Below are 13,615 nucleotides of genomic sequence, written 5' to 3'. Positions count from 1 at the left end.
TGTATTGTATGCAATACAAAAAAAATGGCCCTAAATTTGAGGTTGGTTCATTAGTGGTGTTTAGATAAGACAAACTTTATGCATCTAACATGGTAATATAACAAAAGATTAGGGGTGTAACTGGAAATATCAAATTGCATACCAAGCTTATAATCACCATGGGCAAAAGACAATAAAGAAACACGGATCTAATCCCTAAGGAGTTAGATCAATGAGTCCCCAGGATTCGGGTCCAATAATTACCAAACTAATGATACAAGCTCAATCTCCCAAGTCCAATGAGGAAACCTGCAAAACAGTCACTGTAAGCTCGTTACTGGAAGGACAAGAGGGGGGGGGGGTTTCTTCTCGTAACCACCCTCCGGCGTGAGAATAACCACTCTCCGGACAAGAGGGGGGGGGGGGTTCTTCCCATAAAAAACTATTCACGGTTTCCTGTCAAATCCCCTATTCATCATGATGATATAAATCCAACAAATTTAACCATAATTGAGATACTAACATAGATTGCTTACCATGTTTCTCAAAACAGTACTAAACACACCCATAAAATGCTACACAAACCGTCCAACAAAAAGCATAAAAGTGAAGAGAATATATCGTTTCTAAGATGATCATGGAAAGCATAGAAACATTACCCAAAAGAAATATTGGCACAAGTTACTTTGCAATAATTCATACCAACAATGAAGACCTTTCTTGACCATCATTTGCTAGGAGCAATAACCACTGTGAGTTACCTGCATCAATACAAAACAACCCCACCGGCCAATTTCATTATTTTTTCCTTTAAATAATCGTTTTATATAGGCATGATAATCCATATGGTCTATAAAAGGTAAGTCACAACTAAGGTATAATACTATATAAACTGGTTACAAATATATATGCCCATTAGGGGTACAAACGATCCGAGCCAAGCCGAAACTCGACTAGGTTTGAGCTCGGCTCGTTTCGATCTATATTTCTAAAGCTTAAGCTCGGCTCGTTTACTAAATATTAGTTACTTTTATATATTAACTAGTTTTTATCCCCCGTTTTACGGAGTTGTTTTATATTATTCATTTCTAATATTATATATAGTTTGAATTTTAATTTTATATATTGTAAGGAAGTTAGTAATATACTTAGGATTTGATGATGAAAATGTTTCACAAATAAGTGAGATGCTATACCCGGTTTAAAAGATATATAGGTATGGTGAGACCCATAACCTGCTTTATTTTTACTATAAAATTGTTATTTAATTATCAATAATATAATTTTAGAAAAATCATATATTAATTTTTAGTATATCCCTATTTTATATGATTTTAATATAAAATATTTAGTGAGAATAAATTTTAATTTAATGAGATGTTATAACCAGTTTAAGGATTATCTGGGTTTGGTGAGACTCATACCCGTGAATTCAGGTCAAATGCATGAGAACTCCATTTACAAATAATGCAATTTGTGGCTTAAGAAAATGTAATGAGCAACTAGAGAGCTTTTAAATGTTTCGTTTATATATATTATAGATTAGTTGTTATCCCCCCCATATTACGGTTTGTTTCACATTATTCGTTTATTATATTTATATATTTTATAGGACTTTAATTTTATTTATTGTAAAATAGTTAATAATATACTTATGATTTGATGACAGAAGATAAAATAGTGTTATAACCCGGTTAAAAGTTATCTGGGTTGGTGAGATCCATGACCCGTTTTTTACTATAAAATTATTTCCTACTTATAAATAATATCTTTTTAAAAAAAGTCAATAATATCTTTTAAAAAAAGATCGGACATTAATTTTTAAAATATCCCTATTTTATAGGAATTTCATATCAAATATTTAAATATTTGAAGAGATTAATTTTTAATATAATGATATGTTATAACCCGTTTAAGAGCTAGTTGGGTTTGGTGAGACCCATACCCATGAATTCAGGTCAAATGCATGAGAAACTTTCATTTTTCGAAAATTGCTCGAAATATGCTCGTTCGATTTCGGCTCGGTTTGGAAGTGAGTCGTTCGCCTCGGTTCAGTTTAAAAACAATCCAAGCACGAGCAAACCCTCGCTCGGTTTGGTTCGGTTCGTTTTGCTCGAATTATTTTATATTTATTAGCTTTATATATAAACTTTATGTATATTTATAAAAGTATACTATTTTTTTAAAGTTTCTAAAATTTCCCTCTTTTATGTTGAAATCAAAGTTCAAATTTAAACCATAGCCACTCGTTTTAGATATGTTTTGTTGTTAACTTTGAGTTTTATACATCTTAAAGGTGAAAGTTTAGACAATTTAGAGTTGAAAGTCTTGAATTAAGATATTTTGAAGTTTTAGAAATTTAAAATTGAAAACATTGTACGAAATCAAGCAAAAACAAACCAAACCAAGCCGCTCAGTTTCAAAACCAAACCAAGTTCAAGCATAAAGATACCGCTCGTTTCTTTAAATTCAATCTGCTCGGTTCGGCTCGCTTTCAAACCAAACCAAGTATGAGCATGCCCACGTTCGGTTCGGTTCGTAAACAGTCCTAGTGGTGTAGAGGAATGGTGAATGTGATGGAGTGAGTACTATTCTCAACACACTTTTTTTTATATAATTTAGAAATGGGAGAGGTATAGGATGAGAATGATTTAACATAATAGTTAAATATTTTTTTATCTTTGTTAATTTAGCTCATTATTTTATTAATATAACAAAATGATCCGAAATTAAATAGGACCATGACTTGCAAACAGACTTACACCGTAACATCGACTCAACCGAAAGCCTCGATAGAATTTCGACGATGATGTCCGTCAGAAGCGTGAGAGCAGATGGAGGAGATGTTTCGATTACATTTGGTTGTTCTTAGAGTGCCATTTCAGACACCGGTAAAGTAACTAGGATTTTGGTGATTGATTACAAACTCATGCTTTGCTCGTTTATCATAAATTATTAATTTAACTAATAATTAAATATAATAATTCTATATTTTTATAGTGTTTATCCAAATTTACCTAACATTTTTTTCTGCTCTCACAACCACGCTCTAAAAATAGAGTACACTCACATCTGATAATAGAAGAGCTATGTGTGAATGCTCTAATGCTTATCGACCAGTATGCATCACGCGTGAGGGAAAATGGTCCTACGTGACCATTTGGTCATTGAGTGAGACCCATGGAACACCGTCCACCATTTGGTCACTAGTGAAATGAGCTTATTAACCATAGTTACGCTCCTCATTTCAAATGGTGTGGTGGGGTGTGTGTGTGTGTGTGTGTGTGTGAGGGGGGGGGGAGGGGGAGTCACATGTTTTTTTTTTTAAATTCTTTTTAGACAATAACAATGTTTGTCTTTTATACATAGTCAATATATGGATTGGGTCCTTTAAAAATTTTAGTTTCACTCGTTGTCCTTTATATGATAAATTGCCTCTCTTTTTAGTCATTTACACTAACGCTCTTCAAAAACTCAGTTAAATATGGTCATGTGCCAGACGCATTAAGGTATTAGGGTTGATCATTTTACTTTTTATTATATATTATAAAAAATCTAGTAAATAAAATAGATGAAATAATTGGGACCCACCCAATCAACCCATCAAAATTTATCATCTTGTCTAGAGCATTCTTATTATATCCCCTAAAATTATGTGAGGTACGTTTGCAAATTACAAGATGGAGTTTTGAGTGATTGTGAGAGTAAATTATAAGGTAAAGAAAGAAAAAATAATGATTTTTTATAAAACAAAAGGTGTTGAGAAGAATTAAGGGACTGGGTGTGTTCGAAACCCATACATAAGTGTGCTTAGGGGTCTTATAATGTTCGATATAACTTGTAACGGGTTCTGATTAATTATCATGAAGTGACGGTTTCAAGTTTGTTCAATCCGAGTCAATAATTTGTTAAAGACGTAAATTAATCATTGTAATGACCTTTGAATACATTCTTATTGCGTTTGAATAAATAATTAATGATTAACAAGGCTGTCAATAATCGATTTTGTAGTCGGATATGTGGCCGGATGGGAGTTGGGTTTAGCCGGCGCCGGGAATGATTGGCAGTTGGGAAAACGGGAGAGAAAGGGCGTGGGGCTGTTTGGGTTGGGACTTGACACCATTAGTCCTCAGGCTTTTAAAATGTTAAAACTACACAAAACTTTAACAAAATGGGCGTTTGATTAAAAGAAATGATAAAATAATTGAATTTACAAGTTTACCCTGACTTAACGAACAAAAATAGATAAGGTTATATAAAGATACTAAAGTGGAATGTTTTAGAAAAGTAAAGTAGTCATTTGCAATAAATTCAAAAACGATACTAAAGTTGTATATTTGAATAAACCACGTGTATCATAATGACACTTAACTCAAAAAATCTTTATGTCTCCAACATTTTTTGTTGGGCAAAGTTTTCAAGCTTAAATAATAAAGCCGAAAACATTGAGCCGAAACCAAACCAAAATAAAAATTCAAGAAAACTGAAACAGAAACCAAACGGTTTTCAAAATCTCAAAAACCAGAAATCAGTTTTTGGTTCAATTTTAAGCCAAAACCGACGTGTACACACCACTAATGTTTATCGATTGTTAAAAAAAAATAGAGAAAACTGATATTACGGTTATTAGCAATTGTTAGCGCCTTAGCGGTACTCTGTTTATACTTTATACCCACTTTTAAATATGGCCCTAAACAAAGCCCAATCACAAAACCAAGCACCCCAACATAGACCATTGGCCCAATCTCACTGCTAAATCTTTTAATCTGGATGGACCCAATATGCTTCAATAAACGGTTGGCCACTGTTGACTATTTGGTCAGTATTGACCAATATAGTCAACTTTGACTTTTGCCAGCCCTCAATAAATACCATAAAAACCATTTAAAAAAAAATCAAGTTCCAACTTCCAATTCCACCATGTCTTTACTGGAAATGTAGCTCGGAACATCGAATTCCAGTAAGTATGATATCGGGTTAGTGAAGTTTGGTGACCAGGATCAATAAACACAAACACGAATATTTAGATCATAAGCTCGATTTTTGTAATTCTCATTAGCTCAAAAATTACAATCCTTAAACTCTCTTAATGATATAACTCACAAGCTCGGGTATATATACTAGTTTAAACATGAAAACCTAATTAGACTAGAATACAAACTTCTTATCATACTCAAATACTAATTAGTAAAAACATATTTAAAAAATAATTAATAAATAAATTCTTTGTTGTCCAAGTCATTTGCTCGACTTGTTCACCAAGTAATTTATTCCATGTAAACCAAGTCACGTGCTCAACTTGATATACAAGACACCAACTCATCATAGGCTCGATGAGTCAGCACAACGGAAATTACGTCCAATAGTTAGATGTCCACAAAATTCTAAATTGGACAATTTATGAGGGTTGATCACGGTCCAACCATGTGAACTCTATCAAGTATTTTTGAAAGTTATTATAAATGTTTTTTAGTTTTGATCACAAACCTCTATGTATGCAAATGCTATTGTTAATGTATGTTTGATACCAGTTAAATTTCATGGCTCTAGAACCAGGTTCTAATGCCAGCACTTTCCATCCATTTTACGTGTATAAGACATATAAAATCACCAAATTCATTACCGGTTGGTGGGGACTTCTAATGCTGGCATACACCATTTTTTATTGTAAGGCAATAAATGCGCTGTAAATAGTTAATACACAACTTCTCCAATCCGATCAAGCCAATGCATAACTTCTCGAATCCGCACCTTCCATAACCGAAACAATTTTTTCCAATCCGGATTAGAGTTAGTATTGTTTCCTATAATATGATAGTAGTAGTGTTATTTCCCTATAATTGTTATGGTTGATGGTAAGAGTAGTGGTGTGCCTTGGTAGTTTTTTCTTGTAAGGCTGCGAATAGGGTGGTATGTTGAATGTTTTAAGCATGATAGAAATGAACTAAACCTTAAAAAACCACTGTCCTCGCCTGAAGTATTCATATCACAATCTCTTTCGTTTGTACTCTCTCTCCGATCAGCCATCCGTTAGTTGCTGTTTTAAGTGCACATCTAATCTACATATATGAAACCAAGCAAATGTGTTACGAAATGAATTCAGGACTGCTATTGACGAACAAATAAGATGACACTGAAATGGTGTTTTTTTTTCCAACTTTGCTCGCTGATAAGTGAACACACAATATATCCATAACTTAATCAATTGTTCATTTTGAATCATTCGATGACCAACAAATTATCCATAACTGAAATACACAATTAACATACATGTTTCCCATACACCATTACACAAACTATCCAGCATAAAGCATCAAAGCGAATATTCTGTTTTAGTGTATTCTCTCTCATTTGAGCATGGCCATGGAACACTATAGCTTCCTGCATCCAAAAACAAACCACCAAAAATGAATAACCATTATTAGTTGGAAAAAGAAAACCAACAAGTTAGTTACTTTTTATTTAAATAACTGTGTTGTCCCTAACAATCCAAACAGGCCATGCAAATCAAGCCAAAACTATAGCTAGAACATAATACTTTCATTGTACATATATATACTATATCAACTGCACCATTCAACATAGGGATAACAACAATGGCAAGTTCACAGTAGCCATTGATATATAAATCACAAATATTAAGTACTGATCATTTCTCAAATTATGTGTCCAAATAACATTGCAGCTATTTAAGGATTAGAAATAACACTTAATGACTTGTATTCCTCTCGATCATGGCAACGCAATTCAAATAATTTAAGCGCATTAATCGATTCATCAATTATTTTCCCACAATGGTAGGCAACTAATACGTTACCATTGCAAGTAGCATCACTAAACCATATGAGTAAACAAAATTTATTCTATTCAAAAGTCACAACACAATCTGTATGCAAGCTATCTTCAGAGGGTAAACATAAGTAAACAAACGGTTTATGACAACCGATAGAAAAGGAAAGCAAGCTGAAAGAGCATTTATTACCTATCTCCAAGACACTTGTTGCTGGCATAGGTGAAACCAAACTCTCAACAGAAGTACAAGCGTCATAGTATCTATCTAAGTTCTGAACTTCTGAAAATGAATTGTTCTTGGAATCATACACAATAAACTTCTTCCACCCAAATTCCAGCAAATATTTTCCATCATTTGAAATACACAAAGGAACTGAACCCAAATCCAACCAAGGATATGCACGCAAATATGGGATGGAAACCAATTTAGCCCAAGATTCTTTCACTCCGTAATCCTTCATTACCCATAAATCCGCACGAATTCCAGGATAAATACAGACCCCACACAACCATTCTCCCAAAGACCCCAACTTCATATTCCTATCACTTGCATCATATGGGGGCAGCAAAATTTCCCGGTAAGTCTTCGTTTCTAAATCCAAAGAAAGTATAGTGGACAACTGCGATTCGTTCCTAGCAGACCAATGAAGAGCTCCATTAGAGAACTTACCAAAACCATAACATCGAAATCCTTTAGGAAAACCATAAACTTCCTTCCAACTTCCATCCTTTAACGAGTATATCCTAACGAATGTTTCACAATTAGTTGTATCTTTAATATTACAAGAAAGCTTAACAACTTTGTAATTATCAGTAGAGGCATCGTACCCAAAACCGTATATAAAAATCCAATAACGCCCCTTATATTGATGTTCGCAGTTTGGTAATATGTGAAACTTTCTAGTACTAGGGTTCCAAATAGATAAACCAAAACCCCCATCATTTATGCATACCAATCCATTGCAAGAGCCTACAAATCTAACATTAATTCGACGGATGTTTTTCGGTGGATAATAAATATCTGAAACATTGATGGATAAATTATAAAACACATCAGAAAGATTACATCTCTTCATAATCTTTGGCCCAGTAGTGAACATCAGTTGATGGCGATTTAAGTTGCCAGCTGACATAGCAAGATGAGACTTGACAAACTGAGGATCGGAAATTAAAGAGTACCATGACTTGCAAACAGACTTACACCTTAACAGCGACTCAACAGGAAGCTTTAGGAGAATTTGGACAATGATCTCCGTAAAAAGCATAAGAACAGATGAGTGAGGATCTTCTTCTTCTTCTTCAGATCGTTGATGCTTGTGTTCGAGTGCCATTTTCAGTGCCTGCTTACCGACCTAGGGTTTGCCATATACTCGTCAGTCATAGTATTTACTTTATACCCCTTATAGTTTTAGTTTTTTTTTTCATCTTCTAACAAAACATATATATGGCAAAAATTATAATCATGAGTTAGACATAACTTTGTAACTTACTCGTATTGAAACTTCAAAATCATTAACAATCCATCGTTTAAAGCAGGGGAGACTCTGAGGGTGGGCAATATGGGCGTCTGGCTGGGGGCACGTTTATTTTTGGCACAAAAGTTTTAAAATTTTCCTGATATTATGTATATATATTATCAAAATACCCGAAATCTTACGTTTATTGCTATTCGGTATGTAACAAACTCGTTCTAATAGCATAATCTTGCTGATTGTTATGTTTATTGTTATAACTTTAATCGTTGTTTAAAAAAATAGTTTATATTATTTAGTTTGTTAAGGCTTAAGGGGCTTATTTTTTACGGCTTGACCGGGCATGTGATCGAATTCTCAGAGCCACCATTGGTTTAAAGGGTGTACGCGGTGGTGTTGACTTAGCTCCCGCGCATTGACGGTACTCTAACGATCAATCATTGATGGATTCAAAAAGTTACTTTTTTCCATTTCGGTATTAAGCAACCTCATGTTGTTGATTCTATATATTTTAAACATGGGTCAAAGTCATAGAACACTAATCATAGTTGATAAATCAGATTCTTAAACATGAATATTAAACTTAAAATACTTACTACTTGTAGAAATGGTAAGAGGAGAATGAAACCTTGATTCCCGTTATGGTACCACGTGTTGATGGATATTGAGAGAGAATAATCATTGGTGTTATTAAGGACTTCTCTACTCTATGATCAATATTAATGATCAATGATGATAATTAGTTATGAAAACTTTTTTATGATATGACTTAAAGGTTAAATTAAACATGTAATAACATAAATATTAAGTTTAGAGACTTGTTGTCAAGTACTAACGACTTGTTAGCCCTAAAAAACGTATTCATGTAAAAAATGTAAATATTTTTTTAACTTATAAGTCACTTCATGCTATAAACAACCATAATAATATGCCAACGCGCATCGATCCTTTCAAATCAATTATGCACACCATATCCGGTCAAATCATATGGACCGTACGGTAAGACGAAAAATGAACATATGGTCAGTGTGTGTTAATCTGTCAGTGTTAAAATTAATTAGTCATTTCTTTGCCGGTCAAAAATAAAAAACATTATACGAGCCTTGCGAGAGGGTCGTGTTTTTTTGCTGTCATAACGTCTGCTAGTATTACACACCAGTGATGTCTGATGTCTGGATATTATGCTCTGAACATGACAAATTAATGTGTGCCACCATTTATCTTAACTATATTTGACTTAACCCAAGTCACACATTTGGAATCAAAAGTTTCAAAGATTTTCAACACACATGTTTACCTGGTCAAGATGAATTTGCACTCAAGCGTGAAGGATTGATTAGTTTCTTTTGTATCCGTCTTATTTAATCTTTTTCGTCTAATATTACATCATTGTTAATTTAAATTATGATACCTGAATGATATTTTGCAGATTTAATGTGAGCATGAACTAAAACGAAGTGATTGTATATTTAACAGATGGAAACACAAATAAAGAAAATTATGAAATCTGGTTTTAAATTAAAGATCAAACAAGATGTCATGTGGTTTGAATTAATATGAAGAAAGAACAAATGAAATTTGAACTGTTGGTTAGCTATGCTAGTTTATTTCTTCAGCATGCCGCTAAATGGGACTTGCGCTTGAGCATTCACAATGAGAATTAAAAGAAAAGTCAAAATATTTAGTGGTGATGAAGATGGGTAGAATGCAGGGTAATGAAGGCTTATGAGGTGAGAATCTAGGACTAAAGCACGCTTTATGAATTATAAATCTAGACGAACTCCGTGATTACAAAGCATGCACAACCATTCTTTTGAAATACTGAAGTAATATGTTGGGAATATATTCAGATAAGCAATATATTCTGTACTTTGGCTCTTAGATAAAAAAGGAAAAGAAAATTGGTTCATGGAGACTTGTAAGTTAAATGGTGATTGTTCAAAGCTTTAGGATGCATATATGCATACCATTACTTCCCTTTTCTTTTATATGTATGCTTATTGACATGGTATACAAGTTGGGGTAGAGCATCGACCGCGTCGCAGGCCTGTGAAGGATCTTGCATTTGTAGTTGCTCGATTTTATCAACGCAGAGGAAGCTTTCAAATTTATTATATGGTACGATAAGTTACACTTATTTGCCTTCCTACAGAAATATTTGTTAACATTTAATAAAACTTGATTCTATAAGAAGAAGAAAAAAACACCCTTAATAAAATCATCACTAGTTATGACTGATAAACATGTTACCTACACTAAATAGGAATATGATAACAACCAAAATGTATCATCACATTGAGAATCTCCAAATCGATTCATCAAGATACCTTAGATTATTATCATACCGACATCTTTGGCATCAAACATATTATACATAGCAATATTTATATAAATTTTAAAACGACAATTCTCTTTTGGCAACCGGACCCAATGCACCTGTCCATGGCTATATTGAAAACTAGTTGTCAAATTGATGCATAACTGCATACCATGTTTCTCAAAACAAGACTAAACATATCCATATAAAGTATTGTTTCTCATATGAATATGGAAAGATATGGATTCCATCTTCCAGAAACATACCACCAAATTTATTACTCAAAACAAACATCAACACATAGTCTGTACTAATAATCATCTTAATTTTTGGTTACTGGTTACTGATACTTAAATTCTTACAACAATAAAGCACAGTTGACCATCATTTGCTCAGTCAATCCAGGAGCAATAACCACTGCAGTATCCATCAGAGCCTGCATTAATAGAGAAAAAACCACCAAGTTAGTTACCTTTTTCTTTAAATAACTGTTTATGTCCCTAACAGTCCACATGTACCATGAAAATCAAGACATGCTGCTTTCATTAATAAGTACAGTTGTTGGAACAAAAGCTAATTTAATATCAACTTATCTATTCAAAACAACCACCTTTTCAAATTCACAGAATCACAGTAGTCATTACCTTTGCAAATTTTCAAAAAAAAGTAACAGATATGTTCAATGTAATCATTACAGAAAATAAGTATTGGACTTCTCTTAAACTGTGTGCCCAATTAACATTATAACAGTTTAAGGAAACAGTATCAAATGTATCAAACTTGTATTATTCCTCTTGGTGACAACATCTTTTTTCCAAATGGGAAAATTACCAAAATGGCTATTTTGACCCATTAGATTCCTAAAATGGTCAACCAATTTTCAATTTCTCAAAGCGACCGCTTTTCTATTCTGTCGGATCCAAGCAAATAAATTTGTCACCTGATAGATTAGACAAGTACTTTGCAAATTTTAAATAAGCAACATATTTGTTCAATGTACTCAATGCAGAAAATAAGTATTGTACTTATCCTAAACTAAGAATCCAATTAACAGTATAACTATATTTGAGGATTTGGAATCAAATGTATCAAACTTTTTTTTTCAAATTTACAGAACATTAATCCATTCATATATGTTCATACAATAATGGCCAACTAATATGTACGTACCGTTAGTCTCACTACACCATATGACTATATCAGTACAGTAAACAAAACTTTCTTCTACTCATAAATCACAACACAATTTGTATGCAAACTTCTAACAGTAGACAAAGCGTCTTCAGAGGGTAAAAAGAAGTAGACGGCGTATGGTTTATTACAACTGACAGGAAAGGGAAAACTTCTTAAAAGAGAAAAAGTTACCTATATATCTCCAAGACCTATGTAGGCATAGGTGAAACCAAACTCTCAACAAACGTACAAGCCTCGAGACATCTATCTGAGTTCTGAATTTCTGAAAATGAACTGTTCTTGGAATCATACACAATCAGTTTCGTCCACCAGAATTTCAGCAAAAATTTTCCATCATCATTTGAAATACATAAAGGCATAAAAAGTCGATCCCTCCCAGGATCTGTCAAACACGGGATGGAAACCAACTTAGTCCAAGAATCTGCCACTCCATAAACCTTCATCACCCATACATCCGTACGAATTCCACGATAGTTACAAAGCACGCATAACCATTCTTTCAAAGACCCCAATGCCAATTCCTTATCACCTTCATCATACACAGGCTGCAAAACTTCCCCAAAAGTCTCCGTTGCAAAATCGAAAGAAAGTATAAACCACGTATAGGATGATGATGCAAAATCTTTCATAGCAGCCCAATGAAGAGCCCCGTTACAATACTTACCAGAACCAAAGAACGAGTAACGATGAGGATAAACACCAACCTTCTTCCAATTTCCACTTTTCATTGAGTATATCTTAAATAAGGTTTCATGCTTAGTACGGAGTACTATTAATCTCATAACAAGATAACTCAAAAACTTTGTAATCGTCAGTAGACTGTTGATACCCAAAACCATACACCGCATAACCAAACTGCATTTTATCACAACCATTGGGTGGCAATCTGTATGATATTCTAGTACTCGGGTTCCAAATAAACGAAACACCATTCCCAACAGTTATGCATAGCAATCCATTGCAAGAACCAACAACCCAAACACCTTTGAAAGGGTGCTCGGATGGATAATCAAGCTCTAAAGCATTAATGGAATTGTCATACAGCACATCACGAAGACTACAAGTCTTGAATTTTATTATTTTCGGCACGCGAAGGGACCGACTGTAGCTATAAATTAGTCGATGGCGATTTAAGTTGCCAGCTGACATAGCAAGATGAGACTTGACAAATAGAGGGTCAGAAATTAAAGAGTACCATGACTTGCAAACAGACTTACACCGTAACAGCGACTCAACAGGAAGCTTGAGGAGAATTTGGACAATGATCTCCGTAAAAAGCAAAAGAACAGATGATTGAGGATCATCTTCTTCTTCTTCTTCCGATCGTTGATGCTTGTGTTCGAGTGCCATTTTCAGTGCCTGCTTACCGACCTAGGGTTTGCAATATACTCGTCACTCATAGTATTTACTTTATACCCCTTATAGTTTTTTGTTTTTTTGTTTTTTTTTTTTGTTTTTTTGTTTTTTTGTTTTTTGCAATTCTAACAAAGCATATGGCAAAAATTATAATCATGAGTTAGACATAGCTTTTGTAACTTACTCGTATTGAAACTTCAAAATCATTAACAATCCATCGTTTAAAGCAGGGGAGACTCTGAGAGTGGGCAATATGGGCGTCCGTTTGGGCACGTTTTTTTTGGCGCAAAAAATTTTATTATTTTCCCATATTATGTATATATATTTTAAAAATACCAGAAATCTTATGTTTATTGCTATTCAGTATGGCATAAACTCGTTCTAATAGCGTCACTTTGCCAATTGTTATGTTTATTGTTATAACTTTAATCGTTGTTTAAAAAAATAGTTTACATTATTTAGGTTGTTAAGGCTTAAGGGGCTTATTTTTACGGTTCGATCGGGC

At 33.6% G+C, this 13,615-nt stretch overlaps 1 protein-coding gene and 1 pseudogene across 2 annotated transcripts in view; both read right to left on the bottom strand.

The window, feature by feature from the left end:
• LOC143620278 (F-box/kelch-repeat protein At3g23880-like) overlaps positions 1-13,104 on the bottom strand; it is a 42,383-nt pseudogene extending 29,279 nt beyond the window's left edge. The window contains exon 1 of the transcript XR_013151313.1: positions 12,192-13,104. The product of XR_013151313.1 is annotated as an F-box/kelch-repeat protein At3g23880-like (transcript). The remainder of the gene's footprint in view (positions 1-12,191) is intronic.
• LOC143620224 (F-box/kelch-repeat protein At3g23880-like) lies at positions 6,021-8,102 on the bottom strand. Its single transcript, XM_077091960.1, has one exon. The coding sequence runs from the start codon at positions 8,100-8,102 to the stop codon at positions 6,843-6,845; it is 1,260 nt and encodes a 419-aa protein (XP_076948075.1). The 3' UTR covers positions 6,021-6,842.
• Positions 13,105-13,615: the final 511 nt, after the last annotated feature.

Source organism: Bidens hawaiensis, unplaced genomic scaffold (genome assembly GCF_021521415.1).
Source record: "Bidens hawaiensis isolate Kalapana, Puna unplaced genomic scaffold, B.hawaiensis_p1.1 tig00002553_1, whole genome shotgun sequence".
NCBI classification, from domain to species: domain Eukaryota; kingdom Viridiplantae; phylum Streptophyta; class Magnoliopsida; order Asterales; family Asteraceae; genus Bidens; species Bidens hawaiensis.
This window is presented reverse-complemented; position numbering and strand designations above follow the sequence as displayed.

Coding starts and splice junctions, on each gene's coding strand:
- LOC143620224 (XM_077091960.1), bottom strand. CDS start 8,102: ATGGCACTCGAACACAAGCATCAACGATCTGAAGAAGAAGAAGAAGAT.